At 47.0% G+C, this 27679-nt stretch overlaps 1 protein-coding gene across 2 annotated transcripts in view; it reads right to left on the bottom strand.

Moving 5' to 3' along the window:
* Positions 1-280: 280 nt before the first annotated feature.
* LOC137419011 (uncharacterized) overlaps positions 281-27679 on the bottom strand; it is a 29161-nt gene continuing 1762 nt past the window's right edge. Inside the window, exons 2-4 of one of the 2 annotated variants that reach the window (XM_078769211.1) lie at positions 14519-14656; positions 14207-14267; positions 281-4021 (exon numbers count right to left, since the gene is read on the bottom strand). In XM_078769211.1, coding sequence (XP_078625337.1) covers positions 2193-3980 — 1788 coding nt within the window. In that variant the 5' untranslated portion in view covers positions 3981-4021; positions 14207-14267; positions 14519-14656 and the 3' untranslated portion in view covers positions 281-2192. Of the gene's footprint in view, positions 4022-14206; positions 14268-14518; positions 14657-23351; positions 23608-27679 lie in introns of those variants that run through there. The other variant, XM_078769209.1, reaches the window with a different exon arrangement.

A 27679-nucleotide genomic window follows, 5' to 3' on the forward strand; every position in this document is an offset into this window, starting at 1 on the left:
CAGCTCGTCCAGGGCCGTATCATACGTCTCAAATCGAGAAATGGTCTTGTACACAGTGTGATGGACCTTGGACTGTAACACGGACAGCTGTATCTCAGCGGTTGGCTCTGTCTCGTGAGCAGTGAAGTAATTCTGCAGCGTGTTGAGCCAGTGAGCAAACTCCGATGCAGATCCTTCAGCTTGAGGGTCGGCTCCGAGAATCGGAACCACAATCATCTTGTGGTCAGCCATGTCGAACTAAATGATATTAAATGTCGTGAAAATCAAGCGCAGACACGACTTTCCTCTGGGTAGGCTTTAATATCATTTAGATCGGCAATATCTCCTGTAACAATACATGCAGCAATAGGCATTAAATCAGAGCATTTCAAGCACAGCAATGGCAGCTTCGATATAACAATGGTTAGCGCAGCGCAGCATCAGCGCAGCATTTGGGGGCGTACATACCATTCAAACTACTGGATAATGTCACAGTGAGTCCCGCCGAAGTGTCCGCACGCCCCGAGTGTCCCCGGGTCTTATAGACGGCCCCTTTCGTGGCGAGCACCCCTGGGTTCACCTTGGTATAATTTCACTACAAGGGCCAAAAACGATATATAGCAGAATATCTCAAAATGTTGTGGACGGATGATTTCGATTTAATGTGATTTTCTGGTCTACTCTGGGATACAAAATGTAAAGTGTTCACCTAGCGGAAGTATGCTCTCTACTGAGTGCCATTCTAGATATCATTAATTAAGGTGCTGATATCATTAACATATCTTATTCCCGAAGGGGAGTACTTGACAATGACCCATGTTTAAAAAATTTCCATGTAGCGGTTTCAGAGATATAGAGGTGCAACTTTTTTCGAATTTTCCAAGATGGCGCCTGTACCACATGACCGATGACGTCATAATTATCATTTAAAAAATTCGACAGGAGCCGCTCATATTCTGAAATTTGCGTATCCATTGGACAAACAGTTGCCTTGAAATGCATGTTGTTGTTGTTGTTGATCAGATCAAGCATTGTACTTGTCGAATTATGACCTCATAATGAAGGCACTGATGACATCATCATCAACATATCTTATTCCTCCTGGGGAGTAGTTGACAATGGGTCATGTTTAAATTTTTTCCATTGAGCTGTTTAGGAGATATAGATGTGTAGCGTTTTTCCAAGATGGCGTCCGTCTCACGTGACTTATGACGTCATAATTATGAATGAAGAAATTCTACAGGCAGAGCCACTCCTATGGTAAAATTTCATGTCAATCGGACCAAAGGTTGCCAAGAAAATGAATTTTAAAAATGCAGACAAGTACGCACGTAACCAAATGCCGAACCCTGCTTTTCGCTTCGTGAGCAAAGAGTAATTACAGACATAAATCGGATGATCCAAGGAGAGAGAAATAACGCGAAGAAAAACTCGACAAAGAAGGAAAAACAGATCTTATTATGGGAAATTGAGTATGCCAAACAAAAAGGTGTGAGAAATGAAAGTGCAAACACCTGGGACACATGTATTCCAAAGAATGCCCAAATAACTGGCATTCTCTCAAGCAGCGTTTTTACCACAGAGGTCATGCAGGTCCTTGCTATTATTTTCAACTATTTTCTCTTAAAGTTGCCAGTTGGACAGGCAGGGATGGATTTCTGTGAAGCTCGATAGATCGATAGCTCGATAGAGTTGCAAAAACATGTTAAATATTCCACGATTTCATAATTATGAATTCTCATGTGACTTTTAAGGGTGGCTGACTGATTAAAAGATTTTCCACAACTTGTGCATTTGTATGGCCGTTCACGATTGTGAATTGTCATGTGAGATTCAAGGGTGGATGACTGATTAAAAGATTTTCCAAAACTTGTGCATTTGCATGGTCGTTCAACATTGTACATTGTCATGTGTGTTTTAAGGATGGATGGCCATTGGCCAATTAAAAGATTTTCCACAACTTGTGCATTTGTATGGCCATTCACGATTGTGAATCGTCATGTGAGATTCAAGGGTGGATGACTGATTAAAAGATTTTCCAAAACTTGTGCATTTTGCATGGTCGTTCACCATTGTACATTGTCATGTGTGTTTTAAGGATGGATGGCCATTGGCCAATTAAAAGATTTTTCACAAATTGTGCATTTATATGGCCGTTCACAATCATTGTGAATTATCATGTGTGATTTAAGATGGGATGACTGATTAAAAGATTATCCACAACTTGTGCATTTGTATGGCCGTTCACGATTGTGAATTGTCATGTGAGATTCAAGGGTGGATGACTGATTAAAAGATTTTCCACAACTTGTGCATTTGCATGGCCGTTCATCATTGTGCATTGTCATGTGTGCTTTAAGGATGGATGGCCAATTAAAAGATTTTTCACAAATTGTGCATTTATATGGCCGTTCACAATCATTGTGAATTATCATGTGTGATTTAAGATCAGATGACTGATTAAAATATTTTTCACAAGTTGTGCATTTGTATGGGCATTCATAATTATGAATTCTCATGTGACTTTTAAGGGTGGCTGAGTGATTAAAAGATTTTCCACATCTTGTGCATTTGTATGGCCGTTCACGATTGTGAATTGTCATGTGAGATTTAAGGGTGGATGACTGACTAAAAGATTTTCCACATCTTGTGCATTTGCATGGCCGTTCACCATTGTGCATTGTCATGTGTGTTTTAAGGATGGATGGCCAATTAAAAGATTTTTCACAAATTGTGCATTTATATGGCCGTTCACAATCATTGTGAATTATCATGTGTGATTTAAGATCGGATGACTGATTAAAAGATTTTTCACAACTTGTGCATTTGTATGGGCACTCATAATTATGAATTCTCATATGACTTTTAAGGTTCGCTGACTGATTAAAAGATTTTCCACATCTTGTGCATTTGTGTGGCCGTTCCCCATTGTGAATTGTCATATGAGATTTAAGAATGGATGACCGATTAAAAGATTTTCCACATCTTGTGCATTTGTATGGCCGTTCTTCATTATGAATTCTCATGTGATTTTTAAGGGTGGACGACCGATTGAACGATTTTCCACAATTTCTGCATTTGTATGTTCGTTCACCATTGTGAATTTTCATGTGATTTTTAAGGGTGGATGACCGATTAAAAGCTTTTCCACAACTTGTGCATTTGTATGGCCGTTCTTCATCATGAATCCTCATGTGATTTTTAAGGGTGGATGACTGTGTAAACAACCTTCCACAATTTCTGCATTTGTATGGCCGTTCACCATTATTGTGAATTTTCATGTGTAATCTAAGGTGGGTTGACCGATTACAAGATTTTCCACAAATTGTGCATTTATACGGCCGGTCATCATTGTGAATCATCATGTGTGATTTAAGGTGGGGTGACCGGAAAAATGATTTTCCACAAATTGTGCATTTATGTGGCCGTTCACGTACACCATTGTGAATCATCATGTGCGATTTAAGGTTGGATGATCGATTAAAAGATATTCCACAACGTGTGCATTTGTATGGGCGTTCACCATTATTGTGAATTATCATGTGTGATTGAAGGTGGGTTGACCGAATAAAGGATTTTCCACAAATTGTACATTTATAAGGCCGTTCACGTACACCATTGTGAATCATCATGTGCGATTTAAGGTTGGATGATCGATTAAAAGATATTCCACAACGTGTGCATTTGTATGGGCGTTCACCATTGTGAATTTTAATGTGCCTACAAAGGTTGGTTGACAGAGTAAAAGATTTTCCACAACGTGTGCATTTGTATGGGCTCTTACGATTGTGTTTTTGCAGGTGTGATGTAAAACTGGACGAATGACTGAAGGATTTTCCACAAGTTTTGCATTTGTATGGGTGTTCATCTTTCTCTCCTTTGTGAGCATGGTGAAAATCATTACGAGCAAACAATTTGTTATTCCTTTTGTTGCGTTTGTAAAAAGTCCTTTTGCTTGTTTCATTTGCAGAGCCCTGCGGCCGTGTGTCTAAGCTGTCCATAAAAGTAGGTGCAGTCTCCCTTGTAGTTTCAGTGTGTTCACCTGTAAATACAACATCACATGTCCTGTAAAAAAACTGATTTTGTTCAATACTTGACATAATTCTCAAACGTACGCAAACATGTACATATGTATTTGTTCCACTCAAAAAAGTAAAAAAAATTATTCATGTAAATGTACAGTACTGTGCACAAGTTTGGGTTTTTTTCCCCAAGATATTCATACTTTATGGTGAATTAATCCAATTACCAGGCCTCGATAATCTCACGGTTCACTCTCAAAGATCCTGTGCCAAAGATCGTGGTCTGGTTCCATGAGAGTGTGTGTGTGTGTGTGTGTGTCGCAACCAGTGACAACCTGTCATGTCGTCTTACAGCACGTTGGTGTTCAGTTAGCCTTGTGGTTAAGTGTTTGGATGTTTGGCCCACATGATTGGCTTCACAATCTCCACATTGTATGTTGGAGATGACATTTTCTCTCAAATTTCTTCACCTGGTCTTTTGGCTTTGACAGCTGTGCTCGTGACAGCTTTTGATCAGATGTTTGTGGTTTGTCGGCGATGTTGATGTTGTGGTCACGTAGAATGCGGGTTGTGGTTTCAGAAGCGTATTGTATGTATTGAAGTGTCACCGTGTGTGGAGGTGTGGTTGGATTGTTGTTGCTGAAGTTGGGATTTCCGGCAACAAGATTTGATAAATGCATTTGGGTCGTGGTTTTCTCGCTGAAGTTGAGTGACGTGCAGCATTTCCATCCGGCGTTGCTCATGGTCACTGCAGTGTGTTTTTGCACGATCTACAAAGCTGCGAAAACAACTTATTTTGTGTCAGGTGGGATGGCCACAACGGTAATCCAATATTTTGTCCTTGTTAGTAGGTTTACGGTACACCTGTGTGTGCAGCTTGCCGTTTCTGTCCCTGGAAAGATGTACATCAAGGAATGGGAGAGACCCAGCTTGTTCTACTTCACATGTGATTTGTATTGCTGGCCATGTTGAATTTATCTTTGTGTGGAAACGGTTAACATCCACCTTCTTTATGATCACGAATGTGTCATCAACATACCTCAGCCACAACCTCAGAGAAGGCTCACCATGCAGTGTTAGATCTTCAAAGTGCTGCATCACCAATTCGGTGATGAGCCCATCGGGGTTCCTTCATGTTGATTATATATGGTGCTGTCGAATACAAGGTACGTTGATTTGAGGCAGAGTTGAATGAGTGACCCGAGATGACCAGAGCTGAGGCGGCTGTTGCTCGCTAGTTCTTAGTCATTGGTGATGTATTGTTCTTAGGTCTGCGTTGCTAACTCGACGGGTATGGATGTACAGTGCATTCAGAAAGTATTCAGACCCTTCACTTTTTCACATTTTTTTGTGTTGCAGCCTTGTGCTGAAATCGTTTAAATTCATTTTTTCCCTCATCAATCTACACTCGATACCCCATAATGACAAAGAAAAAACAGGATTTTAGAAAGTTTTGCAAATTTAGTAAAAAGAAAAAACTGAAATATCACATTGACAGAAGTATTCACACCCATTGCTATGACACATGAAATTTAGCTCAGGTGCCTCCCATTTCTCTTGATCTTTGAGATGTTTCTACACCTTGATTGGAGTCCACCTGTGGTAAATTAAATTGATTGGACATGATTTGGAAAGGCACACACCTGTCTATATAAGGTCTCACAGCTGACGATGCATATCAGAGCAAAAACCAAGCCACGTGGTCGAAGGAACTGCCTGCAGAGATCAGAGACAGGATTGTGTCCAGGCCCACATTTGGGGAAGCCTACAAAAAAAATTCTGCTGCATTGAAGGTTCCCAAGAGCACAGTGGCCTCCATAATACTTAAATGGAAGAAGTTTGGAACAACCAGGACTCTTCCTAGAGCTGGCCGCCTGGCCAAACAGAGCAATCGGGGGAGAAGGGCCTTGGTAAGAGAGGTGACCAAGAACCCGATGGTCACTCTGGCTGAGCTACAGAGATCCTGTGTGTTTCTCACAGAATCTTGTTTCTCACAGTCAGAGTCCTTTCAGGTGCTTTTTTGCAAACTCCAAGTGGGCTTTCATGTGTCTTTCACTGAGGAGAGGCTTCCGTCTGGCCACTCTGCCATGAAGCCCAGATCAATGGAGTGTTGCAGTGATTGTTGTCCATCTGAAAGTTTCTCCCATCTCCACACAGGATCTCTGGCACCTGAGCTAAATGTCAAGTGTCATAGCAAAGGGTCTGAATACTTATGTCAATGTGATATTTCAGTTTTTTCTTTTTGATAAATTTGACTTACTTTCTGAAGTCCTGTTTTGTCTTTGTCATTATGGGGTATTGAGTGTAGATTGATGAGGGAAAAAATGAATTTAAACGATTTCAGCACAAGGCTGCAACACAACAAAATGTGAAAAAGTGAAGGGGTCTGAATACTTTCTGAATGCACTGTAAATAATGAAACCACGTCGAGTGAAATCATTATTTCATCACTCTCGATGCGGACATTTCTGATTCGGTTGATAAAATCTTTGGCGTTCTTTACCTCGTGTGATGAATGGGTTGTTAAGTGTTTGAGTTGGTGGAAAAGCCACTTAAGCCAGATTGTAGGTGGGTGCTCCTCGGAGGGCCAGATTGTAGGTGGGTTCTCCTCAGAGGGCCATGATGGGTCGTAGTGGGACATCAATCTTGTGAATCTTTGGTAACCTGTAGAAGCGTGGAATGACGGAGTCCTTTGGTCTCATCGCGTCCAATTCTTGTTTTGGGAGGAGGTTTACATCTCGTAGTTTCTGTAAGGTGGCAGTTACCTGCTTGTCAATGGTCTTTGTAGGAACACAAGGCTTTGTGTGGTAGTTGTCACCCAATAGAGCTTTGGCTTTGTGGTTGTATTCGACACGGTTCATCACGACTGTGGCACAGCCTTTGTCAGCGGGGACGATGATGATGGATTTATTCTGGCTGAGACTTTGTAGCGCTTTCGTCTCGACGGCTGTTATGTACAACTTGCGTTTCAGGTTGACGAGTGTTGTGGTGAGTTGTGCACGTCGTCGTTCTTTGTCTCCTTGTTCAATGGGTAGATTGTAGATTATATACGTTCGAGAGCAGCGACGAAGTCAACAACAGCAGCATCGCTTGTATTAAAGTTGAGGCCGCGTTCGAGTAGATGGACTTCTGTTGTCGGTAAATGTTTGTCAGAAAGGTTGTGGAGACAGCGTTTTTCTGTTGTTATTGTTCTTGTGTGCAATCGATTTTGCTTCACCGAGAGTCGCTTTCTTATCTGATCATGATGGAGCTGACATGTCTTTTGAATGGCTGTCTCAATTTGCGCAATTTTTTTTTTTTTTTTTTTTTTGTATACAAGATCGAGCCTCGTGAAAGAGCGAACATTAATCACACAGAAAGACAAACAGACACACAAAACAAATAACATCGGGAACGGTAGACAAGATGGGGAGAGAGGGGGAAGGACACAAACATAACATTTGAGAGCAGGGACCGAGAGACATGGAGACATCGAGAGAACTGTGGGAGGGAGAGGGCTTTGGGGGGGAGGCATGGGAAGGGGGGGGGTGGGGTGGGAGAGGTATAAAACATATGGACACTGCCAAGACTTCCAGGAAAGAAGTTGGAATTTCAAACAGGGTGGATCTGGGGTGAATTAGTGGGGGTAGAAAAGATCAAGGTTTTGGATGGGGGAAGATAAGAGATGGTGGTGAACAGCTGTTTTGAAGACCTGGAGGGAGGAGTGTGATTGAAGTGAGTGTGGGAGTTTGTTCCAGAGGCGGGAGAAAAGAGGAATTGAAAGAGTGAAGGTGAGCAGAGAGCCGAGATTTCGGCAGTTTAACCATCAGAGGGTGGCTGGCAGATCTTGTGTGACCTGTAGGAATATTTGGGGGACAGAGCACAGAGAGAGCTGGGGGAGCAAGGCCGGAGAGGAGTCGGTAGAAGACAGAAAGACCACCTACCTGCCTGCGGTGAGTGAGTGAAAGGCCCTCAGACATAGCTTCATCGCGGGAGATTCCAATGATTCTGAAAGCTTTGGATTCAACAGCGTGAAGCCGAGCCAGGTGTGAGGCAGGAGCACCAGCCCATAGGGGATAACAGTATTCCATTGAGCTGCGGATGAAAGCCTTGTATGTGGTCAGGAGCTCAGGTGTGCCTAGGAAGGACTTCGCACGACGGAGGATGCCCAGTCGGCGACTGGCTTTGGAGGCCAGCTTGGAAATGTGGTTTTCCCAAGAAAGATCATGGCAGATGGTGAGACCCAAAAGCTTGAGCGACAGAACTTCTTGGAGAGGATTGTTGAGAAAGTAGATGGGAGGGTTGTCCAGTCAATCTTTTCGGAGAGACATAGTAAGAGTGTGAGATTTGTCAGGATTGAAAGACATGTTCCACATGTTTGACCAGTCTGTGATTTTGTCCAGGTCTTCAGAGAGTGAGGAGGCTGCAGAATGCCGATCTGAGGGAAGAGGATTGGAGCGGCAGAGAGTAGAGTCATCAGCAAAGAGATACAGAGGATTTTCCAGAGAGTCGGAGAGATCATTGATAAAGACCAGAAAAAGCACAGGGCCCAGCACACTGCCTTGGGGAACTCCAGCCTGAACGGGAAGGGGAGATGAGAGAAATCCATTCAGGGCCACACGTTGACTACGACCAGAGAGGAAGTCCGCAAGCCATGCATGGAGATTTCCATGGATACCATAGGAGGAGAGTTTGGTGAGCAGAGCTGGGTGCCAGACCGTATCGAAGGCACGTGATATGTCAAGGGAGACAGCTCTGATTTCCTGTTTGGCATTGAGGACCTCCATCCATTGTTGAGACAGCAGAAGCAGCATGTCCAGAGTAGAGTGACCTGGTCTGAAACCAAATTGATGATCAGAGATCAAGCCATTGGAGAAGAGGAAAGATTTCATATCCGAAGCAATGATGGATTCCATGACTTTGCTGATAATTGGGAGCAGGCTGATTGGTCTGTAGTTGCAAGGATCTGTTTTTGCACCTTTTTTGTGTAAAGCGGTAATGTTTGCTGATTTCCAGGATGCTAGCAGATGACCTTGAGCAAAAGATAGGGTGAAAAGAACAGAGAGAGGGTGAGATAGAGCGGCAGAGAAGGATTTTAGGACCCGTGGGCTGATGCCATCTGGTCCAGTTGCAGAATCAGAGTCGAGGTTTGACAAAAACTCCTCCACCTTGTCAGGAGAGAAGGTCACAGAGTCCAGGAGCAGTTTGGTTCGACTGGGAAAGGTGGGAACAGAGAGAGATGGGTTTGGGACTAAGGATTTTGAGGCAAACACAGAGTTGAGGCATTCGGCTTTGTCACGTGCGATGTCAACTGTGTGGCCATTTGAGGTAAGGGAGGGGATGGAGGGGGAACAAGCACCAGAAACGGATTTGACCAGACGCCACCAGGATTTGGAGGAAGGAGTCAGGTTTGAGAGTTCATTCTTGAGTGAGGAGAGATAGTGCTTCCTGGCACTCCTGAGGGTAGACACACACTTGTTCCGAGCTTGGTGGAAGGAACTGAGATTTCCTTCAGTTGGATTAGCCTTCCAAGAGGCAAAGGCAAGTTGTTTCAGGGCAACTGCCTCACCACAAGATTCAGTGTACCATGGACGGGAGGAAGGGTAAGACAACTGAAGGCGAGATGGGATAAATCTGTGCATGAGAGAGATCAGTTTGCTTTGGAAGAATTCCCAGGAAGAATTGATGTCAGAGGCAGTGGAGATGGGAGACCAATCCAGACGATTGATGGCTGCTTGAAGACCGTCCCAGTCGGCCTGAGTGAAATGCCAGACTCGTCGACGCTGAGGAGGCTCTGAGAATGGCCAGAGAGATGTCCACTTTGACAAGCACATGATCAGAAGAACCGATTGGAGCAGAAGAAGAGCAGCAGACATTAGCAGGGAAGTTAGTCATAACCAAGTCTAGAAGAGAAGATACTCCATTGGCTGAGATCCGGGTCGGGAAATTGACAGATTGTGTCAATCCCAGTGAGTCACAGAAGTCCTTTGCTGAGGTGCCATGACTGGTGAGAGAGGAACCCACACCCAACCAGGTGGCATGATGACAATTGAAGTCACCACATATGAGGAAGAGAGAGTTGGGATGAGTGGATAGAAGTTGGTCCATGTTGTCGGACAGTGAAATGTAGATGGAGTCATCACTGTTTGGGGGACGGTACAGAACACATATGAACAAAAGGTGGGAGCGGAGAGGAAGCCGTAGCCAGAGGTACTCCTGGGGGTGAGGAGGAGAGAGGGCAGGGCAAGGAGAGTGAGGAAGAGAGTTTTTGATAAAGATAGCCACCCCACCACCAGGCCGAGGCTCAGGTCTATCATACCGGAGGAGGGAGTAACCAGGAAGAGATATTAAGGAATCAGAGACATCCTGAAGGAGGAAAGTCTCTGTTAAGCAGATCAAGTCTGGATTGTCAGAAGCAACCTGCATGGAGAGATCAGTCAGGTTTGAGCGAAGGCCCCGGATGTTTGAGGTCCATACCGTTAATGAAGAGAGAGGGGGAGCATCGGGTACAGGACAGGGGAGGGGAGGAGTAGGGTAAGATGAAGGATGAGAGGGGGAGGTAGGGAGAGCAGTTGTTAGTGTGTCAGCGATTTCAGAAGAGTTCCAAGAAAGGGAAGGATGAGGAGGATGAAAGGTTTGAAGGTGAAGGGATGAGGCACAGTGAGGGGTTGTTTGAGGGGGGGCAGAGGAAAGAAGAAGGTTGGGGGGGGTGGAGGTATGAGATAGAAGGGAGACGAAGTGGGGAGGAGGCAGCTTTGAGGAGGAGGGGGGAGGAGGGAGAATTGGAGAGGAATGGTATGGGGGGAGATTTGAATGAGAGGGGTTGGGGGGGAGTTTTGAAGGGGAGGAGTGAGGGGGGAGTTTAGGAGGGGAAGGGCAAGGGGGGAGTTCAGGAGTGGAAGGGCAAGGGGGGAGTTCAGGAGTGGAGGGGCAGGGGGGGGGAGTTTAAGAGTGGTGGGGCAAGGGGGGAGTTTAGGAGTGTAGGTGCAAGGGGAGGGATTTGGATGGGAGGGGCAAGAGGGGAGTTTAGAAAGTGGATGATTAATGAAAGACGAACATTGAAAACAAATTGGGTTTGTTGTGATTTTCAAGTTAGCAATCCGGTTCAGAATGATGGAGGAGGGATGGAATGAATGTGAATTTAGACCATGTAGTGAGGGAGACGTATAAGATATTGAATTTCTTTTTTTTGAGGTGGAATGAGTTGGAGAGGAAATTGAGAAAAGCCTTTTAAATAGGAAGAAAAACAGCGTGTTGTAAAATACCACTGAGTAAAACACTGAAGGGGAAAGGTTATACATATTTAAATAATATTTAAACAGAACCGTGAACAATCTTATGTGCACAAAAATACCAACGGGGGGAGAGCCGAGAGGGACCACCACGAGTCACGTGAAGGGCAAACGGTGGATCAATTAGGTCATTACTGAGGATCGTCAGACAATTAAGCTTGGATTAAATGGTCTCCGTTTGGTAATGAGACAGTCGGGTATGTGCGTCGTTGATCAGAGCTTGTACCATTTGTCTGCCAAAGCGTGCAGCGACGTCCTTGGCGAAGTCCATATTGACTAGTGGTTTGCAGCGTAAGCTTGGAGGGCGCAAATCACGTCGGCGGCACTCATGCAGAAAGGCAAGTTGTTGGATGGTGATTGCACCACGAAGAGCAAATCGTTCCCAACGGCGCACTCGATGAAGTGCTTCGTGCCCATATTTTACACATACAGTGCATTCAGAAAGTATTCAGACCCCTTCACTTTTTGTTATGTTTCAGCCTTATGCTGAAATCCTTTAAATTCATTTTCCCCCTCATCAATCTACACTCAATACCCCATAATGACAAAGAGAAAACAGGATTTTAGAAAGTTCTGCAAATTTATTGAAAAGAAAAAAACTGAAATGTCACATTGACATAAGTATTCATACCCTTTGCAATGACACTTTAAATTTAGCTCCGGTGCCTCCCATTTCTCTTGATCATCTTTGAGATGTTTCTGCACCTTGATTGGAGTCCACCTGTGGTAAATTCAATTGATTGGACATGATTTGGAAAGGCACACACCTGTCTATATAAGGTCTCACAGCTGACAATGCATATCAGAGCAAAAACCAAGCCATGGGGTCGAAGGAACTGCCTGCAGAGTTCAGAGACATGATTTTGTCGAGGCACAGATCTGGGGACGCCAACAAAAAAAAATTCTGCTGCATTGAAGGTTCCCAAGAGCACAGTGGCCTCCATAATTCTTAAATGGAAGAAGTTTGGAACAACCAGGACTCTTCCTAGGGCTGGCCGCCCGGCCAAACTGATCAATCGGGGGAGAAGGGCCTTGGTAAGAGAGGTGACCAAGAACCCGATGGTCACTCTGGCTGAGCTCCAGAGATCCTGTGTGGAGATGGGAGAAACTCCAGCAGGACAACCATCACTGCAACACTCCACCGATCTGGGCTTTATGGCAGTGTGGCCAGACGGAAGCCTCTCCTCAGTGAAAGACACATGAAAGCCCACTTGGAGTTTGCAAAAAGGCACCTGAAGGACTCTCAGACTGTGAGAAACAAGATTCTGTGGCACCTGAGGCACCTGAGCTAAATTTCAAGTGTCATAGCAAAGGGTCTGAATACTTATGCAAATGTGATATTTCAGTTTTGTTTTGTTTTTAAATAAATTTGCAAAACTTTCTAAAATCCTGTTTTCTTTTTGTCATTATGGGGTATTGAGTGCAGATTGATGAGGGAAAAAATGAATATAAACGATTTCAGCATGAGGCTGCAACATAACAAAATGTGAAAAAAGTGTAGGGGTCTGAATACTTTCTGAATGCACTGTATATGGATTTAGGTAGATCTGCATACGTAGGTGCTTCATCTGTAGTGATAGAGAATCTCGATGTAATAAGTTATGTTAGCCTAGATGTCGGATAAGTTGGGTATGTGTCCCCGCCACGAGCGGGCGGGGTCTGTTAAGTAGTTCTAGGGTTTATGCTAATTCCATTGTGTGTCGTCCTCTCTGTGATTTATCCATTGTCCCTTATGACAACACATCACATACATTAGTTAGGCCCAATAGCGCACCACATTAATTAATTCCCCTCTCACAATGACTGACGAAAGAATAAACAGGAGGCAACCACGCACTATGGCGCCATAGCAGGCAAACATCGATCAGGCATGCTGAGAGCCACGCCCAGGAAGGCTCGTGACTGACCGGGGGGAAGAGGCGAGCAACAACCAAGAGCACCAATTGGAGAGTAGGGAGGATGAAGGACGTGCCACACTGAATGGCCACCGACAATGACGTGCGACCGATGACGTAACACCAAAGGCGAGAGACGCTCGGCCAATCAGTGCGGAGGGCGCGAACGAGCTACCAACAAGCGACGCGCTGATTGGAGGAAAAGACGGTGACGTGTGAAGACACGAAAGGTCACAAGGAAATGACGCACAGGTTGGCAGAGATAGGGAGCTGACGTCAGAGGACGTCTGATAAAAGTAAGCGGAGACGGACAGTTTCTCTCTTCCCTCTTAGCCTCTGCCTCTACACCTTTGCCTGCCTCTTCCTGCCTTCCCGCGTTGGAGACCGTTCCTTTTTTCTCCTGTTGCCCTGTGCGCGTTCCTGTGCCGGCGGACCTCTCATCTTGGTTCCGGACGAAGGGGCGACTCCGGTGGACGAGTCCGGGCACAGCCGACCCGTTTGAGTTGCACGATGGCCCGAGCGGTTCGCACCAACACCAGAGCCGCGTCTGGGAGCCTGACCGACCGGACTACAGACAGAGCTAAGCCAACACAAACGCACCACACATTTTATTTTATTCTCCTTTCCATTGTCTTGAAGTCTGCAAGTGGGATCCCAACCTAGGTTCTAATTTTTATCATCGTGTTTCCCTGTCCTGATAGTTATTGTAAATAAGCCCTTTTATTATTTTCTTTTCTATTCGAAATCCCGTGTTCGTGTGAGTTTAATCACTTTTCAGGTTGAAGACGCTGGCACGCGCGAAAAGTGAGGTAAATGTCGCCACTTCTTCTTCCTCTTTCCTTTCTCCTCCTGCACGTGTAGAGCAAATCCGCCATTGATTGTGACCTCATCAAGCTCGTTTCCATCCACGATTTCCCCAGTCTTAACCGAGGGGGAGTCGCACGACGATATGTAATAATTAGATGGGAAGTTGTACTCTATTGATTCGCTGTGTGAGATAGTCAACCTTCCACGTATGGTTTCGCTCGGCTATACATACCAAATAGATACAGGGTGGGAAGTCGAGAACTTGGTTCGCCATCTGGGAGGGGCTACATCACCTGCAAGATAATGCGGGCCTGAGAGCCGGACCCTGCCAGAATTCGCCTCCTCAGATTGAGTCTGTGGTTGCTCAGCAACTCATCAGATTGGAATTATACGTGGCTTGTCGGCTTCAGGGTCGGAGGGTGAGTAGTGGGTCCAAGCCACCCCGTCGTACCCCACCCCCCGAATCCATAACAACATTTAAGACAACTTCAAAATATTAATTTATCCTGAACGAGGATTATATATTTTGCACAGATGTGCTCACCTTTTGCAGAACTGTCAGCCTTGCAGTTTGTCATATGAACAGCAACTGGATTTTCCTTTACAGAAACACAATCCAAAGCTTGAAGGGCTGATGAATCATTGTCTTGTCCATCTTCCTCTTTCACAAGAGAGATATCACCTGCATAACATGCATAACTGCATCACTCATTGTCAACAGCATGCTGGGACATGAAGTTTGCAATGCCACAAAATCGAAACAAAGTCAAGTGTATATGTATATGTATTCAGTTCTTAGAGTTGATTAAACAACACTTGTGAAACAGGTAGAGGTATTTGGCTCATCGAGTATACATGTGCGATTATCTCATCTCAGCATTTGCACATTCTTGTTTACTGAAAACCTCAAGGAGATGACTGAAAACCCCAAGTGGACAAATGAATGCAGATGGGCAATTCAATCCTGGATGTGGGGAGGGTGAACAGGCGAGGTTTTCTTGAGAAATGCGTGTGACCAGGGGGAGCTTGAGAAAGGCAGACATCGGTGTGCACAGGTTGTCGAAAGAAACGATCAACACTGCAGAGTGATGTAAAAAAAAACTCTTTGCCACAGGTGGGAGATTGACAGTCCCTTGAAACATTTTTGCCACAGGTGGGAGGGTGACAGTCCCTGGTAATCCACATTCTGCCTTGAGATAGACTATTTGCTATCGGCCAAATCTGAATTCAGCACCCTTGCAAAAGTGGTCAGGTAGAAAATTGACAAATCATACCAGCTGTTAGAGGGATCTGCGGGGGTAATCACCAGGGTGGATGCAAGGTCTGAAAGTGGTGCAATTATTATTTACAGAATCATTTCCAAGGTAACCACCAAAAATTACTAAATTCAAAACAATTCTGATGATGAATGAAAGGTTGAGAAACATTTAGTCAGGTTCACCATGTCAATAAATTATATTTCATTCAAAATCATGGTAGATTAGCAAACCTATACATTTTTGGAAAGGTTATAGCATAAGGAAACTAAAAATCAATGTTTATATTTGGAGAGATACCTGTATGGCGGCCATTTTGGATTTTCAAAATGGCCACTGTAAAATACATATTTTGTTCTATTTCTGCCTCGAATTACCCTAAAAACTTTTAAAAATATACTAAACCTATATTTTCAGGGACAAGGAATCCAATGAAAGTATCAAATTAGTGCTATGGGGAATGGTAAGACACGAATCAAAGGTTTTGAATTGCAAAATACTGTCTTTATATTCGCGATAAGTTGCATAATCAAATACATGTTATCATTTTGTACAGGCAGTTAATAACATCAAAATGTGTCACAATAATTTATATCACCAAACATACACAGGCAGTCAGCAAAATCATATATACACATGCAGTCAGTATAACTTCACATCTACACAGGCAGTCAATGACAAAATATTCACAGGCAGTCAATGGCATCAAACATACACGATTACAGAATATGCCATTTAGAGTTCGTCATCACTGTCCTGTGTGTCGTATCCGACAATATAGTCCGCATCGTTTTCACAGTCCGTTCCACACAAGCAAAGGTCGGTCAAATTGATTGGCAAATCGAATTGGTCGAATGGTCGATCGAATCGAATTCGATGAATCGAATCGAATAGATCGAATTGGTCGAATGGTCGATCGAAGCGATTGGTCGAATGGTCGAATCGGTCAAATGGAATTGGTCGATTGGTCGAATTGGCAAATGTAAACATTGATTTTCAGATTTTCCATGTAATAACGTTTCCAAAAATGTATAGGTTTGCTAATCTACCATGATTTTGAACGAAAAAACATAATGAACCTGACTAATTCGTCTTTTAGTGCCACACACACACACACACACACACACACACACACACACACACACACACACACACACACACACACACACACACACACACACACACACACACACACACACACACACACACACATATATATATATATATATATATATATATATATATATATATCGTCACGCAACTGCGATTAACATCAGAGTTGCGGAGGCCGATTACGAGGCTTTAACTCCCGAGGTGAAAACTCAATAGCGGATTCCAAAACCCAAGCCCAAAGCGCGCAGGATGGAGGGAAACGACAAGAGCCCCGCAGCCTTATCTATTAGAACCAAACACCCAGGAAAACTCCGTTCAGGTATATATATAAATATATATAACCACCTTTAGAGGCCATTTTTCCCCGCAAAGCAGGGGTTGGCCTTTTTTGGGAACCGTGGTTGTTGTTGTTTTTTGGTCCCCTTTTTTGAAGCAATGTTTTACGGCCGGATGCCCTTCCTGACGCCAACCCTTTTTGCCGCCTTTAACGACAAACATATACAGAAAATAATACAAGGATTTATTAATGAAAAGCAAAGACAGTGAAAAACACGCACCGGTAATAAAATGTCCTAATCGGGACGTCCCCACACACTCCAGACACAGACGAGGGAATATGAATACGAAATAAAATGTCTCGTCATGTAAAGTGTAAACGCGGAGCTCGGGCTTATCTGGCTCTAGTCATCTTCAGTGTAACACGGCCCCGCGGCCCTCTCCGTCCGCCTCCGAGCGCCACCAGGCCTCGTCGGTTCAACGGCACACCACGAGCTCCCTCGCTCCAAAAGTCCAACGCAGGGCTGCACAAAGCAAGCGAACTCCACTCGGGCTGCCGGCCGGGACTAAAGCTGCTCGAGCTGCAACTCTCCACTCGACCAGGGACAGGACTCTCCAAACTCGGGATCGCACCGGGAGTGCCAACTCAAGCCGTGAACTGCGAACCGAACTGGTCAACTGCAAACTGACAGGGTTGGGAATCTCTCTCTGACTCCAATCTCCAAGAGTCGAGCAGGAAGAAAAACGAATGACGTCCAAGCACGAAGGAAGGGCAAAAAGAGAGCTCTCTCGAAGACTCTCCGTCTGTCTCAATCTCGAACCAACTGCTCTCTCTCATGGCGTTAGGCGCTCGCTCATATCTCCTGGCCGATGACGTCACATTGGCGCACTGCTCGGCCAATCAGAGCCTCCCACGACTCGCCGGCTCGTCCAGGGGCACGCCCACTGCGCCACTGCAGCTCTCCCCACTCCTCGACCCTGTGGTCCTTGTGTTATAGCACGTGCTATGCGAGGTGGGTAGGCCTTTCGGAGGTGTAAATGGTGGCGGCCAATTGTGGCGGTGTTCCAGCCTGATTTCTTCCCAAGTCATGTCAGGGGGGAGGGCGTCATTTAGTGTTGTACTAAAGGTCCTAACTAATGTTTATGTGGTTTGCAGTGCCATAATGGACAAAGGTTTGATGACCAGGTTGGACTCACAGGGCGTTATCTTTAATCCCTAACTACTCAACACTCGAATCTCCTGGTAGATCCACAATCATACATCTTGTCCCGACAAACGCCTAAACATGAAGAACTTATTACAGGTAGATCCCTATCGCGACAGTCGAATACCTATCTATACAGATCTACCTGGCTCTAGATATTGCTTTGCCCCCAGACAGAACACAGCCCCCCACCTGGAACCGTAGCTCGTGCTAGGTTCACTGCAGGCACTACCATTCCAGCCTTAACACTTACCGTCTCACACTTACTTAGCCTATAAAATAAATTAGGAGGGCTGTGGGAAGTGAGTCGGACTACCTACCTACACTTCCTTAACATGCTAAACCCCTTAACAATCATGCATTTACAATGATCTGTCTTCATTGTTCCTGCGGAGGGAGGAAACAAACAACAATCGAAAATAACTTAACCACAAAACTTAACCTTAACCAGAAAAATTCCAAAACTCTACCCTTTGTACATACCCCGGTCTACAGACCGCATCCCCCGGTGGATGCCACAAGACACAACCTTACCTGCGGGGCCATCCCCAATGCACCCCCTAAATTTCCACGGGCCCTGTCCAGATGTTGCAGGTGAGTGACATGGCTCGGTGGATTTCGCCCACATTCATACAACACAAACCCCATATCCACTCATACCTATTCCATAAGTCATCAAGGAATTTCAAAAATCAACAAAGCACTTGCACAATACACCCCCCTGCAGGACCATGGCATTGATGTCATATCAAGTGTGGGCATTCCTCAACTAGGCAGCGGGGAGGTACCGCACAAAAAGATGGTGGGGGCGCTTCAGGCTGTGGTGCCCGCAGTCCCAAAACAAATCAACTGACGTTTTTTTTTGTTTTTTTTGTATACAAGATCGAGGCTCGTGAAAGAGCTAACATTAATCACACAAAAAGTCAAGCCGACACACAAAACACAAAAAATAAGGGGAGCGGCAGACAAGATGGGGAGCGGGGGTAGGACACAAACACAACATTTGAGAGCAGGGACAATGGGAGAAATGTGGGAGGGGGAGGGGTTTGGGGGAGGTGGGAGAGGTATAAAACATATGAACACTGCAAGGACTTCCAGGAAAGAAGTTGGAATTTCAAAAAAGTGGATCTGGGGTGAAATTAGCGGGGGTAGAAAAGATCAAGGTTTTGGATGGGGGAAGATAAGAGATGGTGGTGAACAGCTGTTTGTTTTAAAGACCTGGAGGGAGGAGTGGGATTGAAGAGAGTGAGGGAGTTTGTTCCATAGGCGGGAGAAAAGGGGAATGAAAGAGTGAAGGTGAGCAGAGAGCCTAGATTTTGGCAATTTAACCATAAGAGGGTTGCTGGCAGATCTTGTGCGACCTGGAGGAATATTTGGGGGACAGAGCACAGAGAGAGCTGGGGGAGCAAGGCCGGAGAGGAGTCGGTAGAAGACAGAAAGACCACCAACCTGCCTGCGGTGAGTGAGTGAAAGGCCCTCGGAGTTAACTTCATCGCAGGAGATTCCAATGATTCTGAAAGCTTTGGTTTCAACAGTGTGAAGCCGAGCTAGGTGTGAGGCAGGAGCACCAGCCCAGAGAGGGGAACAGTATTCCATTGAGCTGCGGATGAAAGCCTTGTATGTGGTGAGGAGCTCAGGTGTGCCAAGGAAGGCCTTCGCACGACGGAGGATGCCCAGTCGGCGACTGGCTTTGGAGGCCAGCTTGGAAATGTGGTTTTCCCAAGAAAGATCATGGCAGATAGTGAGACCCAAAATCTTGAGTGACAGAACTTCTTGGAGAGGATTGTTGAGAAAGTAGATGGGAGGGTTTTCCAGTCGGTCCTTTCGGAGAGACATTGCAAGAGTGTGCGATTTGTCAGGATTGAAAGACATGTTCCACTTGTTTGACCAGTCTGTGATTTTTTTCCAGGTCTGCAGAGAGTGAGGAGGCTGCAGACTGCCAATCTGAGGGATGAGGAATGGAGCGGCAGATAGTGGAGTCATCAGCAAAGAGATAGAGAGGATTTTCCAGAGAGTCGGTGAGATCATTGATGAAGACCAGAAATAGCACAGGGCCCAGAACACTACCTTGGGGAACTCCAGCCAGAACAGGGAGGGGAGATGAGAGAAATCCATTCAGGGCCACACGTTGCCTTCGACCAGAGAGAAGGTCCGCAAGCCATGAGTGGAAATTTCCATGGATACCATTGGAGGAGAGTTTGGTGAGCAGAGCTGGGTGCCAGACCGTATCGAAGGCACGTGATATGTCAAGTGAGACAGCTCTGATTTCCTGTTTGGCATTGAGGACCTCCATCCATTGTTGAGACAGCAGAAGCAACATGTCCAGAGTAGAATGACCTGGTCTGAATCCAAATTGATGATCAGAGATCAAGCCATTGGAGAAGAGGAAAGATTTGATAGCCGAAGCAATGATGGATTCCATGACTTTGCTGATAATTGGAAGCAGGCTGATTGGTCTGTAGTTGCAAGGATCTGTTTTTGCACCTTTTTTGTGTAAAGCGGTAATGTTTGCTGATTTCCAAGATGCTGGCAGATGACCTTGAGCAAAAGAGAGGGTGAAAAGAACAGAGAGAGGGTGAGATAGAGCGGCAGAGCAGGATTTTAGGACCCGTGGGCTGATGCCGTCTGGTCCAGTTGCAGAATCAGAGTTGAGGTTTGACAGAAACGTGTCCACCTTGTCAGGAGAGAAGGACACAGAGTCCAGGAGCAGTTGGGTTCGACTAGGAAAGGTGGGAACAGAGAGAGATGGGTTTGGGACACAATATTTTGAGGCAAACACAGAGTTGAAGCATTCGGTTTTGTCACGTGCGGTGTCAACTGTGTAGCCATTTGAGGTAAGGGAGGGGATGGAGGGGGAACAAACACCAGAAACGGATTTGACCAGACGCCACCAGGATTTGGAGGAAGGAGACAGGTTTGAGAGTTCAATCTTGAGTGTGGAGACATCGTGCTTCCTGGCACTCCTGAGGGTAGACACACACTTGTTCCGAGCTTGGTGGAAGGAACTGAGATTGCCTTCAGTTGGATTTGCCTTCCAAGAGGCAAAGGCAAGTTGTTTCAGGGCAACTGCCTCACCACAAGATTCAGTGTACCATGGACGGGAGGAAGGGTAAGACAACTGAAGATGAGATAGGATAAATCTGTGCATGAGAGAGAGAAGTTTGCTTTGGAAGAATTCCCAGGAAGAATTTATGTCAGAGGCAGTAGAGATGGGAGACCAGTCCAGATGATTGATGGCTGCTTGCAGACCGTGCCAGTCAGCCTGAGTGAAATGCCAGACTCGTCGGCGCTGAGGAGGCTCTCTGAGAATGGCCAGAGAGATGTCCACTTTAACAAGCACATTCAGAAGAACCGATTGGAGTAGAAGAAGAGCAGCAGACATTTGCAGGGAAGTTAGTCATAACCAAGTCCAGAAGAGAAGATACTCCATTGACTGAGATCCGGGTCGGGAAATTGACAGATTGTGTCAGTCCCAATGAGTCGCAGAAGTCCTTTGCTGAGGTGCCATGGCTGGTGAGAGATGAACCCACACCCAGCCAGCTGGCATGATGACAGGTGAAGTCACCACATATGAGGAAGAGAGAGTTTGGAAGAGTTGATAGAAGTTGGTCCATGTTGTTCGACAGCGAAATGTAAATGGAGTCATCACTGTTTGGAGGACGGTACAGAACATATATGAACAAAAGGTGGGAGCGGAGAGGAAGCCGTAGCCAGAGGTACTCCTGGGGGTGGGGTGCAGAGAGGGCAGTGCAAGGAGAGTGAGGAAGAGAGTTTTTGATAAAGATAGCCACCCCACCACCAGGACAAGGCTCAGGTCTATCATACCGGATGGAGGAGGGAGTAACCAGGAAGAGATATTAAGGAATCAGAGACATATTGAAGGAGGAAAGTTTCTGTTAAGCAGATCAAATCTGGATTGTCAGAAGCAACCTGAATGGAGAGATCAATCAGGTTTGAGCGAAGGCCCCGGATGTTTGAGGTCCATACCGTTAATGAGGAGAGAGGGGGAGCATCGGGTGCAGGACAGGGGAGGGGAGGGGTAGGGTCAGATGAAGGGTGAGAGGGGGATGTCGGAAGAGCAGTTGATAGTGTGGCAGAGATTACAGAAGAGTTACAAGAAAGGGAAGGAGGAGGACGAAAGGTTTGATGGTGATGGGATGAGGCACAGTGAGGGGTTGTTTGAGGGGGGGCAGAGGAAGGTCGAAGGTTGGGGGAGGTGGAGGTATGAGATAGAAGGGAGACGAAGTGGGGAGGAGGCAGCTTTGAGAAGGAGGTGGGAGGAGGGAGAATTTGGGAGGGATGGTTGGGGGGTAGATATGAAGGGGAGGGGTTGGGGGGGAGTTTTGAATGGGAGGGGCAAGGGGGGAGTTCAGGAGGGGAAGGGCAAGGGGGGAGTTCAGGAGGGGAAGGGCAAGGGGGGAGTTTAGGAGGAGAGTGGCAAGGGGGGAGTTTAGGAGGGGTGGGGCAAGGGGGGAGATTTGGAGGGGAGGGGCAAGGGGGGAGTTTAGGAGGGGAGGGGCAAGGGGGGAGATTTGGAGGGGAGGGGCAAGGGGGGAGATTTGGAGGGGAGGGGCAAGGGGGGAGTTTTGGAGGGGAGGGGCAAGGGGGACGTTTAGAAAGTGGATGATTAATGAAAGATGAACATTTATAACAAATTGGGTTTATTGTGATTTTCAAGTTAGCGATCGGTTTAAGAACGATGGAGGAGGGGTGGAATGAATGAGAATTTAGAGCATGTAGTGAGAAATAATTATAAGAGATTGAATATTTTTTTGAAATGGAATGAGTTGAAAAGGAAATTGAAAGGAGCCTTTTAAATAGGAAGAAAAACAGCGTGTTGTAATAAACCACTGAATAAAACACTGCAGGGGAAAGTTTCAACATATTTAACCAGAACCGTGAAGAACAATCTTATATTCACGAAAATATCAATGGGGAGAGGGCCTTGATGGACAACCACGAGTCACTTGAACAGGGCAAAAGGTGGGAGGCAAGGGGATAATGGGGGCGGGGAGGGACAGCGCACATGGACAGAGGCGCACGATGGAACAAAAGCACACGAGAAGAAAGGGAAATGTTTTTTTTTTTTTTTTTTTTGGGGGGGGGGGTGGGGTGGGGGAGGGTTTACAACGTTAAACAAAGAGTAGATGTTTGGTGAAGTTTGGGGGAGAAGGGAAAATCAAAAAACCTAGCAAAACAGCGAAGGAAGGAACAACCTTCGACGGGGGAAGCCTGAGGCTGCAAGGCCTCGCCTCGCGACGTGGCAAACAAACGATTAATTTATGAAAGATAAACACCGAGAAACTTCCAAGGGGCACACTATAAGTTCACACACCGAAAGATAAATACAGTTTCGACAAAATACAATTGTGAACAGACAACTTTGAAAACGTGGAGACCGTGTGGAGCTTCGAAAATCCCTGCCGTCGTCTCCAAGATCTCGCGAGACTTACAAGTTCATTGCCCCCCCCCCCCCCCCTTTACCTCTTGACCCCGTGACAGCCCAACAGCCCCTTTCCGCTGTTACCTCGCCGGTGAGGGTCTCCACACACACCAGGCTCCTCCGCGGCCTCCTGCTTCAGCGCAGCAACACGGGTTACCATGGGACTTCCTCACCCCGCGGCGCCCAACCAGACCCTCCACCGACGAGCTCCAATTTCCAGATACCACCGGCTGCCAGGGGTAATTGCCGCAGAGGGAGGCCGCAGGCATCGCTCCTCAGAGCTTGGTCCGTACCTGCGGACACACACACCTTCCCCACCCACAAGACCCCAAACACACTTCCTCCACCGCTGCCATTCAATTCTCCACACAATTCAGCACAATTCCATAGATGGTGTAAAAGGTGTTGCAAGGCTTGCCATGGCCTGCTTCATGTGAAATCCTCCAGTTCACAGTTCAAATCCTTACACATTTCCAAAACACAATAATCACCCCTCATGGTCTCCAATAATCATCTCACTCTCCAGGTTCCACTCTCACGACCACATCAAAACACATAACCACAACACAAAAACATACGCCACCCACAAGACAGTGTGGCCCCCATTCCATCCCCTCACCGGCCATGTCATCACTCTCACCCGCCTCCCAACACCCAACTCCAAATTACATGTCCCAAAATTTCCAAAGCAAGACCTGGAGCCTGGGACAGTACTCCTCAAAACACTCACCTCAAGTGCAGGTAGTTGCAGGTTGGTCAAGCCCAAAGTGCCATCCACCCACAAAATTTCACATTAGGCCAACCAAATACTTCCAAATTCCACTTTTGTCCCCACTATACTGGCAGGTATGTGGATCCGCATCCAACGGTGATCATCGCTACACAACTACCAGTGGCCACGACAGCTCTGCACCTCTACCGTGCAAGGGTCATCGGGACAATGTGAGCAGTCAAAACGCCAACATGGCCCATGAGTGTCCACAAGGGTGCGACCCACCATCCATCCTTCGGCCCCCCTGCGAGGAACACGGCTGCACCAGCCCCAGCTGGCCAATGTGGTGAGCACTCCCTGCCAAAAACACACGACCGCACACACAACCTCGGCCCTGGGGAGACTGTCGCAGTGCGTGGCATTCCCCTCACGTCACCTACGCCGCCCTCTCACCCCCCAGTCCACAGAACCGCAGCCCCCCCAGTGCTCACCCACACTTGACCACACCAAGGTCCAGTCAACAGCCATGCTCCACCAGGAGACCCACCCAGAAGACATGGTCCACACACCTCGGACACGCACAGCACCACGTTGACCCTCAGACCACACAACTACATCCCCATAACCCCGCGTCCCAAATATCAGCACAGTTGCCCCCGCAACCAGTTGAAAGCTGTGTCCTGCTACCCTATCAATTTCATCACAGCCTCCAACACTTTGGTCTAACACACCTGGATCAATAATGGCGTCACTGTACAGTGTCCACCATTTCTCTTCACAAAATTCACCCCTTAATTTACATCTAACCCCAGATTACCCATGCCAAACATTTTTCACATTTCACTAATGTCAACCAAAGAAAGATGCTTTGCCATGCACTTGCCAGCCGAGCATGGCCCATATGCTCGGCTCGTTACACATCTCCCGATTCATCAACCCCATGGCTCTCTTCCCAACCCGAGAGTCCATAAATCATAACGGAGCATCTGTGGAAGGTCACTCTCACCATCATGTTCCACAGATGCCCCAATGGTTGTCCGGCAGGCTGTCTCATTCCTGTCCATTCGGTTCGACCCGCGTCCATAGACCAACCACCATGCCAGGTCACCACATGCTGGTTGTCCCAAAGTCTCAGGGAGAGGGTGCCAGGTCGCATGCCCGGGTGGTCACTACATCAGGCCCAAGCTGGCCGTACGCAGTGCCACCACCAAAGCGCAACCCACAAAACCTCCCCCTAGTGGTCCTCAATATCTGCCTTCCCAGGCTTGAGAGACCACCTCAGACCCCCCCGGAGGTCTTAACCCCCACCATGGTCCGGTGACCCTGTCGGCCCGAGCCACCAGCTCAGACGGCGCCCCGACGGACAAGGGACGCCACACTCCACCAGACCCCCCGTGGGGCCCAGGTCGTACCATGCCACCCATGGCTGGACCCCACGTCCAAATCTCGCCAGCACAGACCCCCAGCTGGCTGGCATTACCAAATTCTGAAAGGGGCAACTTTTGCCCGAGGCCATTACCCATGACCTCTCCTGGTCCAAACTCCGCAGCCCAACTCTCCCCATGGCTGCGCCAAATAACATTCCCATTTAAATGTAATTTTCTTTTTTCTTTTAAAATTTCTCACCACCTGTGCCAAACCACAGCTGCAGGTAACAACTCCCTCGGGTTGTTCCTCCCCTCACTGCAGCTGGTCCACATTCCCTACAGGGACCAAATCTTCGGAGGCTCTATCTCCCGACTCCCCAAGGTCCGAATCCAGCCCGGAGCCAACGCACTCCCCCAACTGGTTGTCCAATTTTGGAGCCTCTGTTTCCAAATCGTAGTGTTCGGTGAACGTCCCCTCGGTCATTCCAACCACCTCCTCGGACCAACTCACCTCATTCCCCAAACTCCTTTGGGCCTGAACAAGCTCTACCTCCATGGGACTGTCCCAGGTCCCCAGCCGCTGTGTCACCTCATCCTCATCATCATCATCATCATCATCACAAATCATTTCTGGCCCCGCCAGGTTTTGATCAATATCCCCAATAAATACCCGGTGCGGCTCCATTACACAGACCCCCAAAAACTCTACCCCCTCTTGCTCCGCACCACCACCCTGGTGCTGCAAGGATTCCAATTCATCCCCCGGTTGGGGTGATGTGACATCCACCCGGTCCCGACAAACAACCAGGCCAGAATGTGGGAAACATTCTCCATTACAATTCTCACATTCCAAATGTCCTTCCCCATTCACCTGTGGGCACTCCCCGCTCACCTGTGGACACTCCACCTTTACCTGCAGGCATTCCCCATCTACCTCTGCACCTGCAGTCTCTCCATCTACCTGTGGGCACTCCCCGCTCACCTGTACACATTCCTCATCCACCAGTACACCTGCAGTCTCCCCATTTACTTCAATTGCCATCCCCTGTGCAATTCCCATTTTTGCCATTCCCGGCTCCTGAGCCCCGCCGGCACCATTCGTTCGTCCTTCCCTCAATTTACTCGTTTGTTCCTTCAAACTGTCACTCATTCCCTTCATTCCTTCCCAACATTCATTCCCCTGAGACTCCATTTTGCTTTCCATTCGCTCACTATCGGCCCTCATTTCTCCGATCTCCTTACTCATTCCCTCCATTTTATTTTCCAACCCACTTTTCATTTCTCCCATATCATTTTTCAATCCCCCAATTTGATTTCCCAATCGCTCACTATCGGCCCTATGAGCATTTATTAAATCTACTATGGTCTGGAGATCTATCGGGGCCGTCCCAGCCGGCAGGGGAAGTTCCAACGCTATCCTCCATTTCCCCCATTTCCGGCTCACTCCCTACGCTGACGGAAGCCTCGCTATGCACCTCCATCTCGTCAATATCCGACATCCGCCTTCCGGAAGATTGTTTCCCACGCGCGTATTTAATGTATATATTTTAATTCCAGAAACACAATTTAAATTTGACGAAGACGCGATATCGCGCTCCGTAAGCCCAATTGATTATTAAATTTCTCAGCCTCGCCTATAAAAAATTTGCGTTCCAACTTCGGGCACAATGTACGCCCGACCGTGTCAATGTCTCGCCGCGGACCAAAACAATTTGTCCAACGGGTTCGAATCCTACACTTCTGACACCAAATGTCGCGCAACTGCGATTAACATCAGAGTTGCGGAGGCCGATTACGAGGCTTTAACTCCCGAGGCGAAAACTTAATAGCGGATTCCAAAACCCAAGCCCAAAGCGCGCAGGATGGAGGGAAATGACAAGAGCCCCGCAGCCTTATCTATTAAAACCAAACACCCAGGAAAACTGCGTTCAGGTATATACAGAAAATAATACAAGGATTTATTAATGAAAAGCAAAGACAGTGAAAAACACGCGCCGGTAATAAAATGTCCTAATCGGGATGTCCCCACACACACTTCAGATACAGAGGGAATATGAATACGAAATAAAATGTCTCGTCATGTAAAGTGTAAACGCAGAGCTCGGGCTTATCTGGCTCGAGTCGTCTTCAGTGTAACACGGCCCCATGGCCCTCTCCGTCCGCCTCCGAGCGCCACCAGGCCTCGTCGGTTCAACAGCACACCACGAGCTCCCTCGCTCCAAAGGTCCAACGCAGGGCTGCACAAAGCAAGCGAACTCCACCCGGGCTGCCGGCCGGGACTAAAGCTGCTCGAGCTGCAACTCTCCACTCGACCAGGGACAGGACTCTCCAAA

Source organism: Myxine glutinosa, unplaced genomic scaffold, assembly GCF_964187855.1.
Source record: "Myxine glutinosa unplaced genomic scaffold, kmMyxGlut1.1 SCAFFOLD_1689, whole genome shotgun sequence".
NCBI lineage: Eukaryota > Metazoa > Chordata > Myxini > Myxiniformes > Myxinidae > Myxine > Myxine glutinosa.